A 26834-nucleotide genomic window follows, 5' to 3' on the forward strand; every position below is an offset into this window, starting at 1 on the left:
TTAAGTTGTTATATGTTTTGTCCACCAGACGGCAGTGTATCAGTCAACGTCAATGAACTTTTAAATCATTTAAATTGAATGAACTGAAACAGACAGTTGTGATAACCAATCAGAATTCGAGTTGGCGACATTGGGGCAAGCTAGCAGGCATCACGTTGAACGTGACACGTACACGTACTTTGATTGGATACGCACTAGTGCGGCAGACTGACGCAGTGCCTCAGGAAGTGCTCATTTTAGTTGGCGAATGGTGGTGGTGAATTAGCGAATAAGGAAATTTTAGTTTATTTTCAACCCACAATGGCTGAAGGAGAAGGAGATATCGATCTGGTTGCTAATATAATAGAAACGCCATTTTCAAGACGGACCTTTCAAGAAAAAAATGGATATCGTGAGGATCGGGTCAGTTTAATGTAATTGCTTTGCAGGTGGGACAATGCCATGTTTAGTGGACAAACTTGTTAAAGCTCACATAGGCTACTTTCGGTATTCAGTATCCAAGCGATCATATAACTGAGAGTTTACTACTCTTAATTGTTAATACGGGTGTATTGATTTTAAATGCTCCGGAAATATTAATAAAGTCTGTTGTACTCGACTATGTTAAGGTGATGCAATGCTCACTTATACTGCCTTTCTGTATAAATATATGGCTCGAGAGCCATGGCGTCAAAATAATGGTATTAAGAGGTGGATTCACTCAGTTTAACTGTCGTGTAGGACATCGCTGAAGGCCTAGTCGTGAAATGCACGGACCTCCACTGCCAATGACAGCCTTGCTAACGAATTCGCGATTCACACAACTTCATGCCTGAAAAAGCTTCGGAATCTAAATTGAAAACAACGTTCAAGCAAAGACATTTACAAAAAAATAATGCCCATAACAAGTTCGAATATTAAGGGCTGCCTAATATTCGTTTGAATATTTATTTATTGTTTGATATTCGAATTATATTCGAATTTCGAAGTTCGGAGTCAAAGCCCTAATTCAAACACACCAACAGGCACACATACACACAACGATTAATTCCTACTAAGAATCGGCACATTTAACAGCCTTATAGATGTGGGTGGAAGCTCAACTTTGGGACACACACACACACACACACACACACACACACACACACACACCTCTGCCTGTACCCTGGTGTTTAATAACACAGCCTGCTGAGGAGGCTACTTCCTGTGTAAAATAAATGCATGCTTCACAGAGCCTACATCCATAACCTATATTAACTTTGGACGGGAAGGCTGGGTGCTTAAAGGCATAACAAATACATGAATCCTCCTCTTGCTTTCCCTTCTCTCTCTCTCCCTCCCTCCCTTTCTCTCCTCCCCTGTCTCTCTCTCTCTCTTCTCATCTCTCTCCCTCTCTTTTTTTCTCCCACTTCAACACCACTTCACCCTCTTTAGCCTCAAACATGCTTTCTGCAAAGCTCCATTTCTCTCTACCTTTCCCTCTCTCTTTCCCTCCCTTTGTCTCTCTCTTTCCCTCCTTTTGTCTCCCTGTCTCTCTCTTGCTCTCTCACAAATATATAGTCTCTCTCTCTCTCTCTCTCTCAGGGCAGAGGGCTGAGGTGGGGAGCAGTGTCCTTTCTTGAGGTTTCACACAGACGCCACTGGCCATGGCTACAAGCTAGAGAGGAGAGCAAGCAGCACAAACCCAGCTCTGTTTCACTGCCAGACCCCAGAGGGGGGTGGGGGCAAGAGGGATGCAAGGAAGGGGAGGAAGAGAATGAGAGACAAAGGCAGAGAGGGAGAAAGAGCGAGAGAAAGAGAGAACGAAAGAGAGAGCACAACAGTGGTGGAGAAGAGAGAGAGAGAGCGAGAGAAAGAGAGAGAGAGAGAGAGAGAAAGAGAGAGCAAAACAGTGGTGGAGAAGGGAGAGTGAGAGAGAGAGAGAGAGCGAGAGAGAGCGCAACAGTGGTGGAGAAGGGAGAGTGAGAGAGAGAGAGAGAGAGAGAGAGAGCGCAACAGTGGTGGAGAAGGGAGAGAGAGAGAGAGAGAGAGAGAGAGAGCGCAACAGTGGTGGAGAAGGGAGAGTGAAAGTGTGAGAGAGAGAGAGCGCAACAGTGGTGGAGAAGGGAGAGTGAAAGTGTGAGAGAGAGAAAAACAGTGGTGGAGAAGGGAGAGTGAGAGAGAGAGAGAATAAAAGGATCAGGTAGAGAGGAGAGTTCCAAGACAGCCATGATATATGCCAGTCTAGCAGCAGAGACAGGGCAGGGGAGGGGAGGGAGGGGTACTGATACTCTATATTTCACCAGGCCATGATGGAGGTTCTGTACATCACACACCCCACACACACACACACACACACACACACACTCATGGATACAAACAACACACAGCTAACAACAATGGAAAAACAGGCACAGTATTCATATAGGCAACACAGCCACACTTAAACATAGACAAACCCAGCCAAACACGCACACACACACACATGCACGCACGTACAAACACACACACGCACGTACAAACAAACACACGCACAAACACACACACACAGTATTCATATAGGCAACACAGCCACACTTAAACATGTGTAGATAAACCCAGCCAAACACAAACAAACACATGCTGTTCACAAATCAGCTTAATACATTTCAGAGAGGCTCCAGCCAAAGGAATCTCAAACAATGTGAACTACATTCAGGCTCCTAAATGCTCAAATCCATAAATATGCTCATGCATTCCAAGTCCATTAAATGTCTCATAAAACATGACATAACCCATTAATAGCCCAATGCATAAAGCCTTTGGTTCCAACCGTGTTGAGATAGAACTGCCACGAGGGGTGGGGGATCAACCCAAAGATTCGACATGAGACTACGAAACCAGCAACCGTGGTAACTCGAGAAATGTCATGGAAGAGTCATGGCGACAGGCGGGGCCAGCCAGGGTTGCCACACGCGGTGGCGCACATGGCATAATTATGATGTAAGGATTAAAAATAAATACAAAAACAAACAAACATATAAACAAATCCATTAATGAGCATGAAAATGCTCAAGCGTTGGCCTAACATATCATGGTGAACAAACCCTACAACCCACTAGAGAGAAACGCAAACAGGAATACAATGGTGAACAAACCCTACAACCCTACAAGGCCCTACAACCCCCCCCCCCCCCCCCCACACACACACACACACACACACACACACACACATCTTTTCCATCTGAGGTACTAAAGACTAAATGAAGACCATCATGAAGCAGTGAGAAAAGTTCCCCCTCTTCACAGTGGGACGATAAAAACATTCAGAGGGATAGAGTGACAGAGAAAGAAGGAGAACCACAGAATGGGGGAGAGAGGGAGAGAGAGAGAGAGGGAGAGAGAGAAAGAAGGAGAAACACAGAAAGAGAAAGGAGGAGAAACACAGAAAGGGAGCGAGAGAGAAAGAGAGAGAGAGAGAGAGAGAGAAGAGGGTGTGAGAGCAAGATTGACACTTCATTTTCCATAATGATGTATTATGACCTCAATGTTAATCAGATGAATATTTATCGCAAACAAATCACACAGAGAGTGCGGGCCAGGGTGTCAGGGCAACAGATTATGTGTGTGTGTGTGTTTGTGTGTGTAAAGATGGGGTAAGGGGTGTCGGGGGAGAAATTTATGGCAGAGGCAGGAGGTCCTGTGTGATTGACAGCAATGCTGACATCATGCTGCTGTATGTGAAGGGAAGCATCAGGCTGCAGTAGTGTCTTCACATCGTTTCCTGAGGGGCTGAGAGGATCACCCATTGGGCCCCACCCATTGGGCCCCACCCATTGGGCCTCATCTATTGGGCCTTATGCTCCAGCCCCAGCACCACGCCCCCGCCCCACACTCCAGCCCCAGCACCACGCCCCCGCCCCACACTCCAGCCCCAGCACCACGCCCCCGCCCCACACTCCAGCCCCAGCACCACGCCCCCGCCCCACACTCCAGCCCCAGCACCACGCTCCAGTCGCTGCATGAGCAGTTGTTACTGGGAGGGCATGGTTGCACTTCATCACAGGAGCCACAGAGAGGAGGGACGGGATCAAAGGCTAATCACCCCACTGTACCGCTCACCCCTATTCACGAGCACGCTAGGGCCACCAAATGCAAACACACCAGATATTGAATTAATCTGTTTGTCTGGTGCACATCGTGTTGTGACAATGTAGGACATTTTACTAACGCTGAGAGATGACCTAAAGCGACTGAATCAAATCTGTATTTTGCTTTTCAGGGCCGTAAACACTTTGTCCTCTAGTCAATCCCACAGCACTCTTATGTTATGTCACTTTATGATGAGCACAGTGCTGCTTGTCATCCTAAAGGCACACTCATGTTGTCCACTTTATAGACAGACATCCAACATGCATTAACCATTAAAGACAAATGTCCTTAAGCTAAACATGTGGCCATGATGTCACCTGATAGCTTTTGCGTTATCTGTGAGTTTGATTGAGTTTGTTTTTGTATGATGCAGCAGAGGTATTCACTGCTCTCGTCTCAGCCATTGGGTGAAAACCAGCATAGTATGAACATTTTTATTTGTACGCGCCAAGTTGATGCTTTTGACGTACTGCTATTAAATAGAGTAGAAATTATTACACAATGACATAAGCAGCTCATGTGCCGGGGGGTAAAAGAAAGCATCCGTGTGTTCTTGTTTCTGACAATTAAAAACCAAATGACCAATGGCAAAGAGGGACACAATGTCAATATGCAGGAGGCGGTACAATGCAAAGTGGGACACGTGGTAACCTTAGCACAGGTGCACTACTCTGGAAGCAGTGTGTTCAACATGTCTACTCTGTCTGTCTGTCTGTCTGTCTGTCTGTCTGTCTACCTCGCTCTGTCTGTCTGTCTGTCTGTCTGTCTGCCTCGCTCTGTCTGTCTGTCTGTCTGCCTCGCTCTGTCTGTCTGTCTGCCTGCCTAGCTCTCACTGTCTGCCTGCCTAGCTCTGCCTGTGTGTCTAGCTCTGCCTGTGTGTCTAGCTCTGCCTGTGTGTCTAGCTCTGCCTGTGTGTCTAGCTCTGCCTGTGTGTCTAGCTCTGCCTGTGTGTCTAGCGCTGCCTGTGTGTCTAGCGCTGCCTGTGTGTCTAGCGCTGCCTGTGTGTCTAGCGCTGCCTGTGTGTCTAGCGCTGCCTGTGTGTAGGGCCAATAGTTTTCCGCGTCAAAAAAAAGCAAATTCCGTGTCACGTTTTTGGTAATTCCGTGATTCCGCGTCAAAAAAATTTAAACAGCCGTATAATGCCTTTCTGCACGTTAACTGTATGAAAAACTCTGTTGATAGTGATGTTGCCTAGCAACGCTGTTTGCTTGCGTGCAGCACCCACAGTTAAGATACTGTCGAGTTCAGTTTGTCGCTAAGTAGTTGACCATACTGTGCCTTATACATTTCCAATGCTTAAATCATCATTGTTCGACCTGTATGTGAGGCATTATGTGCATACTTAATGAAAGTAAGGGTTTTCATGAAGTTGCTTCTGTAATAGATCGTGTATTAAATACCAAATTTTGGGCTACCTGCTCGTGCTATTAGTAGTGATTAGCATGATGCTAAGCGGAGATTTAGCTATGTTCTGTTCTTATGTTGATACGCTGTAATAAAGATGGGTTCAATCCTGTTAAGATTTCGACTGGATGAGATATGAATGAGAACCATGTTGCCTAGTGTAACGTCCACTATTATATGTATCTAGTAATATTAGTTGTGTAATTGTTATTGTGTAGCAATAACTCATGGTAATGTAATTCAGTGCAGTGCTAATTAGTCCCCATAAATTAGACTGCTTGGTAACTCAGTGAATAATACGTGCCCTTCTTAGATTGTTGTTTGCCAGCCATCAACACAACAGAAGACTTAACATTTTTAGTTTTTAATGCGATTGGGAAGATGAGCAAATTAACGTGACTACCGTTGAAAAGGGGGGCGTGGCCGGAGCAGAGTTCAGCGCAGACGTGACATTTTCTGACCGCTTTTGTTCTTTAATTAATGTTTGTTCATTGTTGCGATCGTTGTTGTGTTTATTTGAAAGAAATTCAGTCTTACAGGGTAAAATACAGGGGGTTTTGGGCGATTTTGATGCACAAAATTATGTTTCCGTTTGAAAAGTTGCAATTCCGTTTTCAGTGGTCCATTCCGTTTTCAGTGGTCCATTCCGTTTCAGATGGTCCATTCCGCGTATTCCGTCCGTTTTCTGTTTTTCGCGGAAAACTATTGGCCCTATATGTGTCTAGCGCTGCCTGTGTGTCTAGCTCTGCCTGTGTGTCTAGCGCTGCCTGTGTGTCTAGCTCTGTCTGCCTGTGTGTCTAGCTCTGTCTGCCTGTGTGTCTAGCTCTGTCTGCCTGTGTGTCTAGCTCTGTCTGCCTGTGTGTCTAGCTCTGTCTGCCTGTGTGTCTAGCTCTGTCTGCCTGTGTGTCTAGCTCTGTCTGCCTGTGTGTCTAGCTCTGTCTGCCTGTGTGTCTAGCTCTGTCTGCCTGTGTGTCTAGCTCTGTCTGCCTGTGTGTCTATCTGCCTAGCTCTGTCTGTCTGTCTGTCTGTCTGTCTGTCTGTCTGTCTGTCTGTCTGTCTGTCTGTCTGTCTGTCTGTCTGTCTGTCTGTCTGTCTGTCTGCCTGCCTAGCTCGGTCTGCCTAGCTCGGTCTAGCTCTGCCTGCCTGCCTAGCTCTGCCTGCTCTGTCTGCCTAGCTCTGTCTGCCTGCCTAGCTCTGTCTGTCTGCCTAGCTCTGTCTGTCTGCCTGCCTGCCTAGCTCTGTCGGTCTGCCTAGCTCGGTCTAGCTCTGCCTGCCTGCCTAGCTCTGCCTGTCTGCCTGCCTAGCTCTGCCTGTCTGCCTGCCTAGCTCTGCCTGTCTGCCTGCCTGCCTAGCTCTGTCTGTCTGCCTGCCTAGCTCTCTCTGCCTGCGTGTCTAGCTCTGCCTGCGTGTCTAGCTCTGCCTGTCTGTCTGCGTGTCTAGCTCTGCCTGTCTGTCTGCGTGTCTAGCTCTGCCTGTCTGTCTGCGTGTCTAGCTCTGCCTGTCTGTCTGCGTGTCTAGCTCTGCCTGTCTGTCTGCGTGTCTAGCTCTGCCTGTCTGTCTGCGTGTCTAGCTCTGCCTGTCTGTTTGCGTGTCTAGCTCTGTCTGTGTGTCTAGCGCTGCCTGTGTGTCTAGCTCTGTCTGTCTGTGTGTCTAGCTCTGTCTGTCTGTGTGTCTAGCTCTGTCTGTCTGTGTGTCTAGCTCTGTCTGTCTGTGTGTCTAGCTCTGTCTGTCTGTGTGTCTAGCTCTGTCTGTCTGCAATGCTCTGTCTGTCTGCCTAGCTATGTCTGTCTGCCTAGCTATGTCTGTCTGCCTAGCTCTGTCTGTCTGCCTAGCTCTGTCTGTCTGCCTAGCTATGTCTGTCTGCCTAGCTCTGTCTGTCTGCCTAGCTCTGTCTGTCTGCCTAGCTCTGTCTGTCTGCCTAGCTATGTCTGTCTGTCTAGCTCTGTCTGTCTGACTAGCTCTGGCTATCAGCACAACACTAAACCCTCAGCGCTCCACTTTTGGTCTGCACACGCCAACCCTCCATTGCTACTCCTCTGCAGTCATGTGATCACTTTCCCCATCAATCACCCCCCTCCCAACACCCACACAACTGATCCAAGAACACCCCATCTGATCCCAGAACAGTGTGAGGTCACTGGAGTGAATGATAAAAACGCAGCAGCAGACAGACTGCATCTGATCCCAGATAAGGGACACTGCCAGGCTACTCGTATTGAACCTGATCCGAGGCAACTCTACAGGGGTGCGTTTCCCTAAAGAGTCGTTGCGTAACTGCCATCATTACGTGGCAAAGAGACCATCATTCACCAACATTCGCTCTCTCTTGGTTACCATAGTGGTTTCATAACGATGCCTTCTCACATACGTTAATCATAGCCAGTGTGCACACAGTATCGCAGGCGAGTTTGTCAATCTCCCATGACACCTGCTGTCCGTCACTCTGTGAGAGCCATCAGCTTTTCTGTCAGCAGTTGAGTGCAAATCTCAGCCAATTAATGAGCTAGGGACCAGTGAAAACTTTCTGACGGGCACTCCCAACAGCCAATCCCGAGGCCTGGAGATCATTCCGGCCACAAACAGACATTTCCTGGCACAGTGTGGCGGCAACAGCAGTCTGGGCCAAAATGCAGTAGCTAACTTTCTTACCATACGGCCTCAACATGGATGAGAGGCCAGAGCCCTGGGAAACACAAAATGGCAGCCTAGAGAGATAGAGAGAGAGAGAGAGAGAGAGCAAGAGAGAGAGAGTGTGTGTGTGTGTGTGTGTGTGTGTGTGTGTGAGAGAGCGCGCAAAAGAGAATGAGGCACATATTAAAGATGGAGAAACACAGAATTCACAGTGAAAATGAGAGAGAGAGAGTAGGAAAGACAGAGAGCAGGAGAGACAGAGTGTGTGTGTGAGAGAGAGAGAGAGAGAGAAAAGGACAGCGGGAGGGACAGAGAGGCAAAAACTGAGAGAAAGAAGGAGAGAGCGAGAGAGAGAAAGAGGGAGAGAGAGAGAGGGGAAGAAAGGCGGCTGCAGACTGCTGAATTACAGTAGGAGAAAATAACAGTCCTGGTTGGGAATGTCCATTCGGTTCAGGGCATGGGCTGGCATAGCCAGGCTGAGGTGAAATGCTCCAGGAATCATAAATAATTCATTTCAGACATTCACAGTGCCAGAGGTGACATGCACAGATTCATCCCTGCATGACTATCACAGCTAGAATAGACGTGTGTCGGTTGCAGACGCTAGCCTTTTTCTTTGCTAAATAAACTAAAGAAAACAGAGAGAGAAAAAATGGCATTCCCTAAATGCCCTTCGAACCAGAAAATATATTTTCAGATTTAAGGATAAAACTCTGTCTCTTCTTATCTTTCTTTCTACCATCCTCTCTCTGTCGCTCACACACACACAAAACCCACACACAACCCCCAACACACACACAGGCTAGAAGGCATCATTTTCTTTGGCATTCTGCATAAGTCTTCGGTGCACTTACAGGCAACAAATTTAAGCCCCTGCACAGGCAAGCGGTTGAACCCTTAGAATGCTGGGCAGGCATGTCATTTTAGCTCAGTGCTCTTCTAGGAGGCAGCTGTGTGCATGCCCACCTGTTTATGGCCAACAGCACTCCCTGCCTGGCGACGTGTTAGAGGGGAAAACAGCGTGGAACTTTTACCCTTTAGAGCCGCGTATATAAGAAACGCCCACCAAACTAATTTGAAATGATGATGATGATGATGATGATGATGATGATGCCGCCACCCCCCCCACCCCCCCCCCCCCCCCACAACCCATAATATACACCCAAGTTAATGCCTAGCAACACAGGCCATCCCGCTCTGAAGTCTACATAAAGATTGTAGACTCAAGTACACCTTTTTCTTGACTTGATGGTACAGCAGAAATCTCTGCATGGCCAATCAAAAACAGTGCACTACATGGGCATGCACTTTACATAAATGCCATTAACGCAAGCCACTGACACCCACATTTCTGCTTTAAACACGCTGGCACTTTTTGGTAAGGCCATGACACAGAGTCATTTGCTTGAATTTTGTACAGTGCAGATTGTAAAAAAAATGTCAACATGTTTAAAAGGCAATCAAGGAAAAAAAAGATGCTTAATTCTGAAACAGACTGTCCAAAAGTACACTGCCTTGAACAAAGCACCCATCTTTCCCATATGCTTAGTAACCCTGAAGGAAAACTATATACATGCCACACAAAGTAACCTACAGCTATGACAGTGCATCATTACACCCAAATGTGTTACCAAAGCGCCTGTTAAACATTACGATGACAGACTGTCGCCACAGAGTGACTTATCATGCTCCTGGGTAGCCCAAAGACAGTAGCTACACAGTAGGACACTCCATCACAAGAGTGAGTTGGGGTAAAGACACCTTGACAAATGCAATTGGCTGGGCAGCGGATACAATGGCAACCTCGCTTAGCAACATTATTACTTGAAAATTAAATTCATTAATTTGGTGCAAATGACGTTAAGTCACATTCATATCACGACATGGCAGGGTACATGCATGACAGCATTTACTCACGTAACTAGAAAGGTGTCATCTCCACTTCATGCCAAAAAAGGCGACGAGGGTTAGGAGTCGACCACCATTACCAATACAAAACAACAATATGATTAACGCTAATTCCATGAACAGAAAAGTTTCCCCCGGTTATATCTCTCAGAACTCTTCGCAAAACAACATCCAGAAGTCCACCATGATGTCAAAAGACCCGACCCTTTTTAATCATCAGACATCTTTGCTAGCAAGTACGAGGACTAACATGACTGTTTCCAAGTCCCACTCTTGCTCCAAAGCTGTAAAACTAAACAGTGGGATAAGCGCAATTTCCAACAAATGCTTTGTTGCACCATGAATGCAATCAGCGCAAATGTTTCTTGTAATCCTCGCCGGCAGAACAACCCTCTCTGTAGCAATAACGTTAGCCCATTGATGTTCTTTTTTTTACTTGATTCTCCATATTACACGGACACCTAGCAGGAGTAGCTGCACTGTACTACAGTCGCTAGCGAGTTAGCTTGCTAGCCAGCTAACTAGCTGATAGGTCTCGGTGGCCTCGGCAGAACTCGGTTGAGACTGATTTTCTTTCCATCCGTTGCACTTAGAACAAAACACGCCACGAAACCATAAGAGCAGACTTGTTAGAACAATATAATTTTACGTTACCTTCCTTGGCCTTCGCCAGTGCTGCACTGTGTTGCTGAGAAAGCAGCCCCGGTGTTGGGGACGTGGAGAGCTGGGACCAAGATGGCGTCCCCTCTAAACTTCCACCACTTCCACTGTTACTTTGGACACTCATCAAGCTACTTTTTGGAACGACAGAGCAAACATAGACGAGCATCACTGTCAGTGACCTGGACACGGAAACCATTAAATATGTTCAAATCACCTGTAAAACAACCACCAAAAATCACATAATTTTATGAAAGTTCACATTTTGGGACACAAACCTCCATTAGCCCCTGCAGTGCGTCTAAATTGTCTTGTGAGAATAACCAGAACATTGAACGTCATCCATCGTTTGTTGAAACAATATCGCGAGGTTCATGCACCCACAGAGCATCGCCTCTGGTGAGAAAAAAAAAAGTCTAGCCGAAAACTCGTGACGTAACATGGTAAACATCATTGATAACGTGCGGTAACTGGTGATGATAGGCTGTATGATCTAAGCATGTATGCATGTGCAACGTGTGACAGGTACCGGTTTTAACACCGTCACACCCTTTGCTCGTAACAGGTGACTCAGGGGAAAGTGACATGATTGAATAACATGCATGGATTTTAAATTAGGTACACTCAAACACAATATATTCTCTGAACACTGCAATATCTGAAAGCAATTTTCACCCTGTGTAGGATCCATAAGGTGTATGAAACACACAGCCTAAGGGCCTTTGGCCCCAATAGTTTATTTATCTTCCTCGCCCTCTGAAGTCTTTGCACTGCTTCAGATATTAGCCATTTTCAGTGCAGTGTCATCCTAACCTACTTTGTACCCCCCCTCATTATCGTGGCGTCAAACCTATAAATACACGAGACAGAAAGCTGCACCTCTCCAATTAAAGGAATCCTCTCTTCTGCCACTTTTGTTTAGCAGTGAAATAACACAATGGTGAAACAATTACAGCACAAAGAGGTGAAGGATTATAAAGACTTGTGTCTTATGTGTAATCATCTTCTGTATGCTTCTTTACAAATCCTTGTATTTCTGCGCAGCAGAGTGCAATCCTACAGCCTCCCTATGGAATCTGTCACCATGTATTTGCGAATCTTCTTTGCTGTTCTTATTAACATGGTGGTCTTGTGACAAGTGAAGACACACCTTGCACTAACACATACTTAGACACTATTTGAGATGTAGTCTGTGCAGTTGTTCCCAGACTCTCCCACACTGGGGATTAGCCCAAGGATTTGTCTCTGGTTTTAAAACGCATCAAAAACTTAGAAAGCCTCAAAGACATTTAAAAACCGTATGACGCAAAGTATTTTGCAACATCATTCTTCGGGGTAAAGGATGAAGAAGATGATGATGATGATAATGACCCTTTGATGTTTGTTTAGTTTTGCCTGTGGTCTGTACTGTACAGTGATGGTCAATCTGTCTGTGTTTTGTAGCATGAAGTTGTATAGTTGCACTGCAAATTGTGATCCATGTTTTTCTGCCTCTGGTTCAAAACAGTCTTAATTTAAACTTCTGTCCCCTACAGCTGCTGATATTTAAATTATTCTAACCACATTCCAAGGAGATGCCAGACAAATGATAGATGCTTTCAGTTCTTGAGTCACTGATCTGTTTTTATGTGTTGCTATTTCAATTTAAACTTAGGGATTTTCTTAACCTTTTAACCCGTATTTTCACATCTTTATGGGTCCAAATTTGTACCAGGGACAAAAATGAATGCTATATAACGCTATAATCCAACTGCAAAAAGGCTATACAATGTAATCCCATGGGGCAAGCATCTGCGTCAAAGTAAACCACTTGTTTTTAGCCACTGCCACCACCTCAATAACTGTACTGAAACTGTAGAAAATTACTTTTGGTTTACTTTGGCGGGGATACTTGCGCCATAGGATTACACTGTAGCCGTTTGTCAGTTGCGGGTTAAAGCATTCTAACTCAATACTAGACCGATTTCGATCAGTTTTGACCCTAGTAAAAAATATGGACCCCAAAAAAACAAATCACAAAGTTTCCCTTTAACTCCTTGTTTCAAACACTTGAAAGTTACATATGGCACTATCTCAATCTATTAAGGACGATGTATATTTACCATGAAAACACTGCACACTGCATCATAAAAAAAAACATTAAAATAGTACAAAACATCTTTAATTCGTATGATAACTTCAGATATATTAAATCATGCACAGATTTCTTCTGTTGTTCAAAACCAGAGGTAAGTGACGAAAGGTTAGTGAAACCTTTCAAAACACAACTTACTTTTCATTAAGTCTACAGAGAGTTCATGGCATCGCTGCTGTTGCTGTTCACTCAAGGGAAACTGGGAATCTTCACAGAAAACATGAGGAGGAGTAATCCTTCTTTAAATAAAGAAATATCCTTCAGTGACATACCAAGATTATGATGAAAATGCGTCTATAGGTTGAGTCATCCCAGTTTATAAGCTGGCCGTTGTTGGTTGTTGAGTTTTACACAGTGCATACTGTAGTATTGTTCCTTAACACAGGCTTGATGATAAACCTAAAAAAAACATCAGAAAGACGCATCCATCCTTCAAAGCATAACAAGATCCTGATGGAAATGTGTCTTTAGGTTCGATAGCCCACAGCAGTCTTTAAGGCCGTGTGCTAGCTGGTCCGTGGCAGCTGGAGAGGTTTCTGGAACTTGCTTTGCATCCAAACCCGGCGCATCACCACCTTCTTGGCCCGGTTGACCTGCAGCCGGCGGTCCTCCAGGTTCTGGACCTCCTCCAGACCGGCAGTGGTGAATAAGTCATGAACTTCCTCTGTCCTCAGCCAATCAAGAGCAAGCAGATTTGTCAGCAATTATTTTCCACACAGGATTCAATGCATTATGAGGGGGATTCACACACACAATGGGTCCCCTTGTCAAATGTAAGTGGAAATCTTAAGAATGTAGATTGAAACATACAGAAGATAAAGAAAGGTCTTTGAATCCAAAACTCGGTTAGTATGCAAGTTCACATAGAAAAGTCTAGTTCTAGAATGTGGAGGAAGTGTGAGAGCACTGAAGGATGTACCCTGAAAAATGACCACACTCCTACTATCTTGAGTCCATTTTCTGTATTTAAGCTGGTATACTGTATATGTTATTCAGAATACAACAGATTGAAACCAAGACCATTCTTTACAGGGAGAAGGTTTGAGAAAGGTAGAGCTTACCTTTGGTGAAAAAGTACACACAGGTCCCGTCACGCCGCGAGTAGAAGTTCTCAGACAAACACTGACCTGATCATCAATTTGGAAAAACGGTTATTGCCACATGACACCCAAGAAATACTGCTTACTAAATGATTCAGAGATAAAGCAACATTCAATAGCTATCATCAACAAACAACAAACATGTACAGTTATCATTATTTCTGGTGTGCTAATGATTAAGTTAATGATCTATTCACTTTAACCTATAAATATTATGTTAGTTAAGGAAATGTGAAATCCCAAAAATAAAATGAATGCTGAGACATGCGTGTTTATGTGTAAAAGAGATGATAACAGTTTGGGTAGAATCTTCATTGATTTTTCCCTTCAAAAGACACGTCACCATTAGATTAGATAAGGAGGACAGTTGCATAGCAAAGCTAGCGTTTTCAAACTGATAAAACTTAGTTAACATATCTGTGTGCGGACAGAACTGATAAGATTACAAGTGGCAGTGTGTGTGTGTGTGTGTGTGTGTGTGTGTGCGAGAGTCTGTTTGTAAGAGAGAGAGAGTGAGTGTGTGTGTAGGGAGTGGGACCTTCCAACTGTTTCATTTATTTTTCTTCTTGGTCTCATTTAACAGGGCCAAAGTTCAAATCACACTTGTGTGTGAATGTTTCCGTGGTTAAACATAACACACACACACACACACACACACACACACACACACACACACACACACACACACACACACACATACACACACACACACACCTCTGGCTCCTGATCTAACCTTATGAAGGGCATAAATTGCCGTGAAGCACCTTTTTTGAAGCGCAGTTGTGACAGGTCGTATCTGCCATAATCGCGGAACAGAACCACACCACCGGGCTTCAGGTAGCTGGACAGCCTGTCCACCACTCCTTGGATCCTGTTGGGGGGCAAGGACAGCCAATCACATTCATTAGTACTGCTGAGTCCAAAATTGATGTTCATCGACAACAGCTGTTCCCTTCTCTGCACCCGACTCTGACCATCTACAAGCTGAGAGGTTCATGAGTGGGGGGGCAGAAGGAAAGAGGGAGAGAGAGGGAGGGAAAGAGAAAGGGAGGGAGGTAGATAAAGAATGAGGGAGGGAGAGGAAGAGAATGAAGGAGGAAATGATAAAGAGAGATGGGGGAGGGAGAGAGCGAGAATGTGACAGGGAGACAGAGAGATAGAGAGAGCAAAGAAGGGGTAAAGAGAGAGCAAAGGAGGGAGAGAGAGAGAATTAGAAGAATAGAGGGGGAGGGAGGGAGAGAGTGAGAAGAAGAGAGGGAGTTGAAACAAAGACAGATTGGAAGAGAAAGACAGAGTCCCTGGTCAAATTAATGAGGAGACTTAGAAACTTGCAACAAAGAGAGAGAGAATGATGAAGAGAGGGGAGAAAGAGAGTCCCTCATGAAATTACTGCAGCAGAGAGAGAGAACATGAGGGAAAGGGAGAAAGAGAGAGACAGAGAGAGAGAGAGGGGCAGTTGTTTATGACCTTGTTCTGGCTGACGTGATTTGGGCCAAAATGCATTAGCTTCCTGACTCAGGAGAGCCCATTCACAATTCTGAAATCCAAGCAGCTCTCTCTCTCTGTCTGTCTGTCTGTCCTTCTATCTCTCTCTCTCTCCCTCTCTCCCTCCCTCCCTCTCTCTCTCCCTCACTCTCTCTCCCTCCCTCCCTCCCTCCCTCTCATGAGCCCTCTGTGTCTCCCCAGCCCCTTATAAACAGAGATCCCACTCTACCGCTGTTAAGAAGACCCCTCATTATGCTGGCTTTACTTGTTTACACTGAACCAAACCCATCCAGCATAATGCCGCCCCAATGTGTGATTTAGACTGTGTGCTGGCAGAGGCGTGACGATAGCAGAGGTGTGACGGTAGCAGAGGTGTGACGTTTAACATAGCAGACCATATTTTAATATTTTGATGAAAACTGCAGCGCATGCGCACTGGTGCAAAAAAAAAAAGGACAGAGCGGTTAGGGCATGAAATGGGGACAGCCAGGCTAGAGTTAACTAGTGAAAGGTTTGGTTAAAGCCAACCAACAGCCTTGTTGAGCAATGCCTTTAATTAAACTGAATGTGTCAGACGAGATTCATTGACATAACTGTAGCTTGTCGGATATGCTTTAACATGCCCTTACCACATCCCTTACAGATGACTGTTATACTGTTTAATCAGGGTATATGATTTTGAGCATGTAAAAATAGAAAGTGTTTTGCTCACATATATTTTATGACAAGCTTTTATGACAAGCGAACATCAAGTCAAAGTGTTTATTGTCACATGCACCAAATTGCTTCAGCGCAGCGAAATTCTTATGACTTGGCAGGCAACATCTATGCAGTAGACGGCATACAAGATAAAATATTGAGATTAATATAGCCCATCTCACATCCATTATGAAGAATTCATTTAAATAAAATTTGAACATATGAACGATTCAATAGGCTAACACATTTGTCTAATGAAATACATTTGCAACTTTGGAGCCAGGTACTGAGATGACAAATGGATAGTAGCTTCCATCTTGCTGAGCTCTTAAATGTTTCAGCAGACATTATGACACTTGCTGCAGTGCTACATGTGGGAGCAGACGAGGTCATCTCTTTTTTCCATGGAAATAAAAGTTTTCGGATGGAAACTCTTAGAAGACTCTTTTCTTACAAGGCTATTTCTCTCCTTTCCCCAATAGTATAGCCTACGTTCCGTGTGGTGATGCGAAATAATGATCTTAACCTTCACTGCAAGAGCATATTAGGTTTCGTCTCGAGTAACTGGTATTTGACATTAATCAGGCTACACTGAAATCCTTTACATTGCTTTATTCTGGGAACAAACTGTAGGTAAGGTGGTGCAACTGATACATCAAGAAACCTAGCATAACCGAACAGGTGAGTGAAACCTAGCATAACCGAACAGGTGAGTGAAACCCAGCATAACCGAACAGGTGACTGAAACCCAGCATAACCGAACAGGTGACTGAAACCCAGCAAAATCGAACAGGTGATTGAAAGCCTGTTTAGCGGAGTATTGGATCAACAAGAGAGAGTAGACATAGGCTATAGCGTAACACAAGACTACTGGTGACTGTGTGTGTAGATATACTAATGATATGGGATATCACAAACACAGGGAACGGCACTGATGCGTAAAACTCAAGAGCAGCATTGACCAGTAGCCTACATGAATGGGGAATGCATAAGACATGGGAGGTTGCAAACTATTATTCTGTTGATGAATTTGAACACCTGGACCAACTTGAACGCAGTTTCTGTCTGTAATCTGTTGTGGCCAAGAATACTACATTATGTGAACAGAAATAACAACATCATTAGTGTGTATTTACATCATGGATGACATTCGTTTACTGTTCAATTCAAGTTGGACAAATTCAACGACTTCTTCCCGTGTTCATACCTTTTACACAGGCAGGGCGGGGTGGGGTGTGGCATGGCAGGGTGTGGCGTGGCGTGGCGGTATAAAGGCGCAACATTCCAGCCTGTGAACAGGCTGTGTAAGAGATCTCTCCCTCTCTGTTTCTCTTTCTCTGTTTCTTTCTCACCTCTCTCCCTATGTCTTTCTATATTTCTCTCTCTCTCTACCTCCTCTCTCCCCCTCTCCTCCAGAGTACTTGTTTCTAGTCTTCCCCCTTATTTCTCCATAAGCTGACATCCCATAATGAGTGCTGACTGCAGACTGCCTTCCTGCATGTCTACTGGCCAGACAGCGGAGCCATAACAACCAGATCAGCCCTCTAGTGATGATTATGGATTATAATGCCTCATTTTCCCTCCTCCCTGCCTTCCTCTTTCTCTCCATCTGACATGGGCACGCACACGCACACGCGCACACGCACACGCGCACACACACTCTCACACACGCACACGCACACGCACACGCACACACACTGTCTTTCTGACACTCTTCCTCCATGACTCACTCTCTTTCCTGCTCCATCTCACTCGGCCCTGCCCTCTCACTCTCTGTTCTTCTTGTCATTCACTCTCCCAACCGCTCTCTTTTTTTCTCTCTCTCTCTCTCTCTCTCTCTCTCTCTCTCTCTCTCTCTCTCTCTCTCTCTCTCTCTCTCTCTCTCTCTCTCCCTTTATCTCTCTCTATCTCTCTCTTCTTTGTCTTCCCATAGCAAGGCCGTTATCATCTAAATGTAGGTAGCGGAGGCTGTTCCCCTCCCTGCTAATCACCTTCCATAAGGACAGGCTTTCCCCGGGATGCCCAATCAATGGCCGACAAGAAAGAGCGCACATCTCTTATTTACCCTCTTAGTCTCTGTCTCTCCCTCCCATAAATTATGACTCGAGGGCTATTGTTCTGCTTATTGTTTGTTTGTGTGTTTATGTGTTTATGTTTGGTTTCCATGAGGGGAGCTGCAATAATGAGCCCTGCCACGGTAAACAGGTTCACATGAATCATAATGGTCAATCAGAGGAAAGGGAGGTGTGTGTGTGTGTGTGTGTGTGTGTGTGTGTGTGTGTGTGTGTGTATCTGTCTGTGTGAGTGTGTCTGTGTGTCTGTGTGTCTGTGAATGAGTGGGTGGTTTAGGGTTGAGGACCTCCCTCACATGATAAGAGAAAACAAAAAAAATAAAGGAATAGAGGAAAAACACCACCAAAAATAAGGGAGTAAAGACAGAGAAATAAGGCGAGAGAGAAGGCACTAAAGAAAAAAGGATAGAAGGCACAAGAGCGAGAGAGAGAGAGGAGAGGGCACAAGAGTGAGATAGAAAGAGAGAGAGAGAGAGTAGAGGGCACAAGAGTGTGATAAAAAGAAAGAGAGAGAAAGTACAGATAGAGAGAGAGAGAGCACAGAGAGAGAGAGGAGAGGGCACAAGAGCGGGAGCCAGAGAGAGAGAGAGGGAGGTGAGTGACAGATGAAAGCGGGGAATGGAAAGAGAGAAATCTATTAGTCTGTGGCGCGGCCCAAGCTCTTGGCAGTCCATAGTCAGCCTCCTAATCAGCAGCCATCTACGGCAGCTCCCCAGCCAAGTGAAAATGTCACTGCTCGTTACAAAGAACAGCAGGCACCGCTCCCCTACCCTACGCTCTGCTACTCTCCTCTCCTCTTTTCCTCTCTATCCCTCCATTCCAGTGCCCACCCCCCCTGTTCTCCTCCTCTCCTCTCTCCTGTCTACCACTCCATCTTAGAGCCCCTTGCCTCCCCTCTTCTCCATGTCTTTGGCTTTGTAATATGCGCTCCTATTTTAAAAGAAGAGGATGTCTAGTGTACGACCAGAAGGGTGTGGGTTTGTTGTTGCTTAACATATTTGAACTTGGGAAAGGATTACATGGGTAACAGATCAGTCACTATAATGAGGCCGAGTGCATCCCCAAGTGCCAGCAGTCTGGCAGTCAAAGCATCAGGGTTGTGTCTGTCCTTTCCAGAGGATCCTGCTTTTGGGGTCGGTTTTGGTGGAGTGGTTTGGAAACTCAGAGGGAGAGGAGAAGTGGGGGAGGGGGGGGGGGGGGGGTAATGTCACTCCGACATTATGTCCCCATCCCCTCCCCCACTCCCACCTCTCCTCTGGTTGACGGATGAGAGCAGGCGTACTTGGCTTTGAACCCCCCTGCCCCCCCCCCCCCCCCCCCCACCCCATCCCCCCAGACCTTCACCTACCTATGGGGTTGAATAGCACAGAGCACAAAGACCAGGAGGATGACGTCGAGACTCTGAGGGGGGAAAGGAAAGGAGGCCGTCTCATCACACACATCCTGCACAAAGGCATGGCACAGAGAGCCATCATAGTCCGGGTGATCCTGCAAAACAGAAGGAGAGAGGGAGAGAGAGAGAGAGAGAGAGAGAGAGAGAGAGAGAGAGAGAGTGAGGGAGAGAAGGAAGAGAGTAGGAGAGAGAAGGAAGAAAGAGAAAGAGAGAGAGAGAAGGGAGAAAAATAAGAGAGAAGGGCAGTGAAAGAGGAGGAGGAGAGAAAGGACCGAATGGAAAACAAGAGAGAGAGGAAGAGTGTTAGAGTTGGAGAAAGTCAGGTGAGGGCAGGGAAGAGATGAGAGAGAGAGAGAAAGAAAGAAGGCAGACAGAAGGAAGATAGAGGGAATTAAAAGAGACAGTGAGTGTCAGAGTGAAAGAGATGGAGAGAGAGAGGGAGAGAAAGAGAGATAGAGAAGCTGATGAGGCATCTGAGTGCTAATGCATTTTATTATTGGTTGTTTGCTTTGCTATTCAGGAAAGCAACAGCCCTTAAAATGTTTTAGAGGACAATCCTGCGGAGAGTTCTCTATACACATCAGATCAAGTTCCCTTCCAGAATCAGACGCTTTCCTAATGACCGAAGTAGTACTCTCCTGATATACAGACCATACACACACCTACACACACCTCATATACCTAACACCTACATCACCACACACAGTCCATGATGAAACAAAGGAAGACATTAGGGTAAATCAAATTAAAAACACAATATCTCCTTAATCTGAGGCAATGTCAATTTAAGGCAATAAGCAAGCCAACAAACAAACACATGAAAGAATAAACAAATGTAACACTAATGCCCATTTAAAATGCTCACTGCAGGGCAAGGAGAGGCAGCCCTTGTGTGGATGCTTTTGGTGGACATGAATAAGCAAGCATTCAAAGAACCTGTGGGCCAAACCGACATGACAAAATGTCTCCGGGTTACTATGGTAACTGAGCATTACATTAGAGGCAAAGGTTGCATTTTGTTTCCCCTCTCCCTCCACTAGACAGCTCAACAAAACCTCAGTAAATTGTGAAATTAAAATGCACTCTTGAACACAACAGGGCATGAAAACAATAAATTAGCTTGTTATACATACGCATGTTAATTGCTGGTTTCATGCTGGAAAATAACAATCCACTGAGTCAACAAACTGAAATCATGATTAACTTTTGTCCATATAGCCTACTGCTCCGACCACCACAGCTGCTTAACCTGGGGACTGCACAGGGCAATACATGTTAACACACAACATGACCTATGAAAACAATATGGTGATTTGAGTACCAACAGCAACAAACCCGAAATAGGTTAATTAGTCTCTTCTGCCATGAACAAACACGAACACAGACACACACACACAGACACACACACACACACACACACGGACACGGGCACGGACACGGAAACGGGCACGGACAAACACATACACCACACACAGGCACACAGGCACACAGGCACACAGGCACAGACACAGACACAGACACAGACACAGACACAGACACAGACACAGACACAGACACAGACACAGACACAGACACAGACACAGACACAGACACAGACACAGACACAGACACAGACACAGACACCGACACACACACACACACACACACAGAACAAAACAACATGTCAAATCAAACTGGAAACAAATCCTCTTTACTCCCTCTGAGTGTGCCGTTTTCCTGTGTGTCTGTCTGTCTGTGTGTCTGTCTGTCTGTCTGTCTGTCTGTCTGTCTGTCTGTCCCATGTCTTCTTCTCCGTTCTTCTATCTAACACTTGAGCCCAGTGAAACAGAAACTTGCATTTACAGCAGTGTGCTCTTTATGTCTTCCCCAAGTGAAGTAGTTCACTAGCAAGTCAGTTTGTATTAAAAGAGCTTGCCAAATGGATGAGTGTTGATGAAACAGAACATCAACTCCTTCCTGCCCCTGTCCCACTCCACTACCCCCTGACGCGTTTATGAGCGCCTGGGGACATCCGCCCCTCTGCCGCGTGAGAGTGCGTGTGAAGCCCTGCGCGTCATAATAAAGTCAGTCGGAGCGCAGCCTGCCCGCCCGCCTGGCATCAGATGAAGGCCCAGGCATTCCAGCAGCATCAGATATCCGCTAGGCCGTGAGGCACACAGCAGAGGTGACGGCGGCCATTTTGAGACACTGTCATGGTCTGTCATGAAGGGCTTGTGCAAAATGGATGGGGGGGATGGGGGAATGCAACAGCATATGCTCAAGATGACATGCATAGGACAACTATGCAAGAGGCAGAAACACAAAAAAATCTCTTATACAAGTCTCCCCATTAAACAGAGATTAATTATGTAGAGGAGTTTAGAATTCTGTCTCAAGACTTAAGACTAAGACTAAGACTTAGATTAAAGTACTACTTTATTAAGGCTCCAAGGTAGGCAAACATCCCACCACTACTAATTTACAGGACTACAGAAACCCTTTCAAGTTGAGTATTATTTAATATGTCATAACTAAGTAATAAGAGTGTCCTAAATGTTGTTGCAGTGAGTAATAATGTTACCTTACCTTAACTAACTGCACGGCCCGTGAGGAGAAGTCACAGCAGTACAGAAACCCCCCTCGGCCCCTGGGGACAAACAAAAACAAAAACAAAACATCTCTCATTCAGCACAGCTGGGTCTAAACAGCACAGTCCTACCAATCAGCTCTGGCTAACTCACACCTCCTCAGTCACACACACACGAGACCCCCGCGCTGCACACCGCAGCTCAAATCACTTGGCATGGGGTCCCACAGCACTCTGGCTGAATGTCAATGTGTTCAGGCAGCTGAGCTCTACCGTGTTTACTCCACTGTTACGTCCTCGGTCCAGGCCAATCTAGAAATGTCTACTTTGGGTGTTGCGTCTACGGTTGCAGAATGTCGACGTGTTCAGACAACTCAGCTGAGCAGTGCTGTGGTGACACCACTGTAATGTCTTCAGTTCAGACAATTATAAAGTACAGAACATTCACCTGTAAAGAATGCTCGAGACCCGGGGGAAGTATGGGTTTTTAAAGGTGCAGTCCACGATCCATACACTTTTTGTTTAATTCAGCTAATTGTGTGTTTGATTAGCGCTTACCATTTCACACAGTCAGACGGTAAGCACTTCACCAAAGAGCCTAACCCACAGACGCCAACGGTAAGCGCTTTACCAAAGAGCCTAACCCACAGATGCCAAATCTGCATTCCACCTGTGCAAGCTGTGTTTGTGTGAAAGCTTACGGCTCCAGGCAAAGACAGTAGAGAAGGTGCTCGTAAGGTACAGACACAGACACGGACACGGACACGGACACGGACACGGACACGGACACGGACACGGACACGGACACGGACACGGACACGGACACGGACACGGGCACGGGCACGGGCACGGACACACACACACACAGACACACACAGACACACACAGACACACCAAATGGATGCTGATGCCTGATGGAACTGACAGACAGACACAGACACAGACACACACACACACAGACACACACAGACACACCAAATGGATGCTGTGCTCACCTGATGGCACTGATGATGGGAAACACACTGTTTCCAGCTCCACACCCCACCTTTAAGACACATATCAAATCAAATCACAGCCCATATTACATGATATTCCAAATCATATCATATATCAAACACAACATATCACATTGCATCAAATCAAACATAAACATCTGAATGAATGACTGTGTGCAATAATCGTTATTGTTCTTCTGATTTACTTTGATTTTTTTTTGTTACAAGGCTGTACTTGCCAGATTGAATTTCAAGCGTTGTCTTCACATTACACTCCCCCCCTCCCCCCCATCTTTTCCAGATCAACCTGTCAATCACTCACACCTGCCCAGTGCACTGAAGGGTGTGAACCTGAAATCCTGAGACCGTATCATAGCAACACCTCTAATATCCCGGGAGACGTCTGATCAATATGACAGCGCTAATGTCAGACCATCTGCTGTCAGGTGTTCTCCTGTTCTGTTGTTTCACGAGCAAACTGTCCAAATTTCACCATGAATGGATCAGTCGCTCTTGTCTGTCTGCTGCCACAATGATTTAAAAGCGTAATCCTCACACTACACTCCTTTATCTCCAGAACAACCTGTCAATCTGTTAAAGTAACTCACATACACATCTGCCCACCCCAAACAGAATCTCATGTATTTCTGAGCCCAACACACTGAGGGGTGTACGTAAACATGAACGTGTTGGAGCAGCACCTCTAATATCCTGAAAGATGCTCGGTCTCCGGGGAAACAACAGCTGTCTCCCGCGACGGCCCGCCTTTCCTGGTTGCCGGGCAGCACTTCCCTTTTCTCCAGCTGCACTTCCTGTTTCTGCGCAGCACAGGAAACATCCTGGATCTCCTCTCTCCCTCCACGTAGCACAGACTGGGCAGCAGAGGCCTCCTGTCGCCGCCCCTCCCCTGGCTCACTGTGCGCCCCAGCAGCCAGAGAGATGGCATCTAGGGCCTCCTCCTCAGCCAGAGAGACGGCACCCAGGGCCTCCTCGGCGGCGGCAGCAGCCGGAGCGGAGTCTAGCCCCGGGGGCAGCAGCTCTGGGAACTCCTGGATGAGCCAGCGGCGGTCTTTGAAGAACTTGTTCTGGTGCGTCTCGTAAAAGCCGTCCCAAAACTGACTGGCGTCTCTCTCGTACTTAGCTAGAGGGGGGACGTGGCAGAATGCAAATCAGACGGTTAACAGAGTCAACTGTTCTGGGATGTTCTCACGTTCAATAAAACAGAAAGGCAAACGCAATACATTGTAATACATCTCAAAGAGCACGAATAATGATGTAAAATTGTGTAACACAGTGAGTATAAATGGCAGTCATTGCTGTGCTGCTGTTACGCCCCTGAGATGTTTACACAGACTGGACCTCGGACTGCTCAGCTGCACGCCTATAGCTTAAACCTGGCTATTCAGTCAGCTGGGTGGAGCTCAAACGGACAATGACCTGCTGGTCAGGACCTTGACCTGCAGCTGGAAGCTTGTTTTTCCTTCGACTACACACACCTGAACCACAACACTAAGGTCAGAGGTCAGGGTCATGGGTCCTTCTCAGGGAGCACTGCACACACAATGATATATATATATATATATATACAAATTTATATTTGTACAATATTGTTGGTTGCTTTAAAATTATAGTGTCTGCTAAATGACTAAATATTAAGTTACTAGGAGTTTAAATACCCCATCCAGGCAAATGTGTTTTATTTAAATTTGCAGTGATTTCTTATGATCCTCTTCATTTTGCAAAATGCAGGACATATTTACTATGACACAGACAAGCTCAAAGACTCCCAAGTGTTGACCAATGACACTGACTGTTGGAGGACTACCACTGATGATGGCAGGCCGTTGGGCCCTCTCCTCATCTGAGTTCCAGACTAAGCCCTGGTCACGGGGCGCCTGCAGTCTCTGTCCTCAGCTTACCTCGCTCCTCTTGAGGAATCCGCTCCGAGGAGTTCTCCTTGGCTCTCTGCCTGGCGTTCTCTTGCTCCTCCTCCGACCAGTCCACGTGGTCCCTGAGGTGCAGCCACAACAGAGGCAATGATCAGACACTCAGTAACTAACCCTAGACACACACACACACACACACACACACACACACACACACACACACACACACACACACACACACACACACACACACACACACACACACACACACACACACACACACACACACGTGGTCCCTGAGGTGCAGCCACTGTGATCAGACACTCAGCGGACCAGAATGCTCCTCACCAAGGACATTTTATTCTAGAATCTTAAGGCAGTTTGTCCTCAGAGAGAACACACAAACAAACAAACAAACAAACAAACTAACAAACATCTTTGGGTGACTTTAACCTTATGACCTCATACATATCCTTGAAAAAGCTTTTCACAGAGACAGAATTCTAACGTGTTCTGAAGTGTAATCGCAAATGGAATTTGTACATGGAATGTCAACAGACAGTGGTCTTGAAAGGGTGTAGAAGAGTTGGAATTATGCCTGAACTCCTGACTGGTAGGCTAGCTAGGAAAGTAAGTTCCAGTAATATAAGGCTTCTCAGAATGCCCATTCATGAAGGTAAGGATCTAAAACCATAACCTAATATCATATAAAGCAACTAAGAATCTTTCAGTGACTTAAAACAGTAAAACAGAGCAGCAAAGCCGCTGCTAAGACTGTTAAAATAAATGTGTTATCGCCTCTCCAGCACAGCTTTATGCACATATGGCCTTCGCGTATGTTTGTCTATAAATCAGTGTGTATTACAGACTCTAGTAAACCACACTGTCTCTGCGGGCTTCCTTCTGTGCCTTTAAATAACAGATGAAACAAACAGGAGACGTGGGAGACACCATGACATAATCAGTCTCAGGGCATCTTTGTAATGCCTAGTACTAAAACAGACACAGCTTTCCTAGTCAACCTCAGGCAAGCACACATTCACACACGCACACGCACACATAGACCTGCACACACACACACACACACACACACACACACACACACACACACACACACACACACACACACACACACACACACACACACACACACACACACACACACACACACACACACACACTCTGGGGAGCTTGCGATGATGGAACAGTATGCGTTGCCATGGCGTACCACATGTTGTGTTGGAAGACACTGTCAGGGTTGGTGAGCACTCTGCCCCCTAGGGGCACGGGGGGTCTTCTGTTAGCGCTGCTCAGCCTACGGGGAGATCGACAGCAACCCCCACCCCCCCGAGCCAACGCGGCCAGGGACACACGACACAACCACTGCATCTTCACCACCGCATGGGGGGCCACTGTGGGAGCAAAACATTCAGAGGATCAGCAGGGTAGGGTGTCTTTAGCAAGAGAGTAGGTGTGTCTTTGGCAGGAGAGTAGGGTGTCTTTAGCAGGAGATAGGGGTATCTTTGGCAGGAGAGTAGGGTGTCTTTAGCAAGAGAGTAGGTGTGTCTTTACCCTGATCGCATCTGGACTGTATCTGTTTCTCAACTAGCAAACCAAGATGCACACAGGCTGATGTATGTACTATGCTGTTAGTAGTTGCGGATACAAATGTTTACTATATAAATAAATGCAAATGTGAAGATCTAAACACAGGATTAGTTCAGGTGAATGTAGTTTTCACTTAGGTGAACACAATAAATATAAGCACATTACATTTTTCCCCTGGAATAAAATATGATCATACATGAAAAT

The 26834-nt window shown here is 45.9% G+C and overlaps 2 protein-coding genes across 3 annotated transcripts in view; both read right to left on the minus strand.

Annotated features, from left to right (window-relative positions):
* tlk1a (tousled-like kinase 1a) overlaps positions 1 to 10819 on the minus strand; it is a gene marked incomplete at its 5' end in the record, with an annotated part of 44982 nt that extends 34163 nt beyond the window's left edge. The window contains one exon of one of the 2 annotated variants that reach the window (XM_080838890.1): positions 10687 to 10819. In XM_080838890.1, the coding sequence (XP_080695016.1) occupies positions 10687 to 10819 (133 nt within the window). The remainder of the gene's footprint in view (positions 1 to 10686) is intronic. The other variant, XM_080838891.1, reaches the window with a different exon arrangement.
* A 2513-nt stretch (positions 10820 to 13332) lies between these two features.
* Positions 13333 to 26411, minus strand: mettl8 (methyltransferase 8, methylcytidine; the record flags this gene model as incomplete). Its single annotated transcript, XM_080839761.1, has 9 exons — positions 13333 to 13490; positions 13888 to 13953; positions 14691 to 14797; positions 19531 to 19670; positions 22141 to 22201; positions 23137 to 23186; positions 23838 to 24277; positions 25056 to 25147; positions 26251 to 26411. 9 exons carry the CDS (start codon positions 26409 to 26411, stop codon positions 13333 to 13335), a joined length of 1275 nt encoding a protein of 424 aa, XP_080695887.1.
* Between the last annotated feature and the right edge of the window lie 423 nt (positions 26412 to 26834).

This window comes from Sprattus sprattus (assembly GCF_963457725.1).
Source record: "Sprattus sprattus genome assembly, chromosome: 5".
Lineage (NCBI taxonomy): Eukaryota > Metazoa > Chordata > Actinopteri > Clupeiformes > Clupeidae > Sprattus > Sprattus sprattus.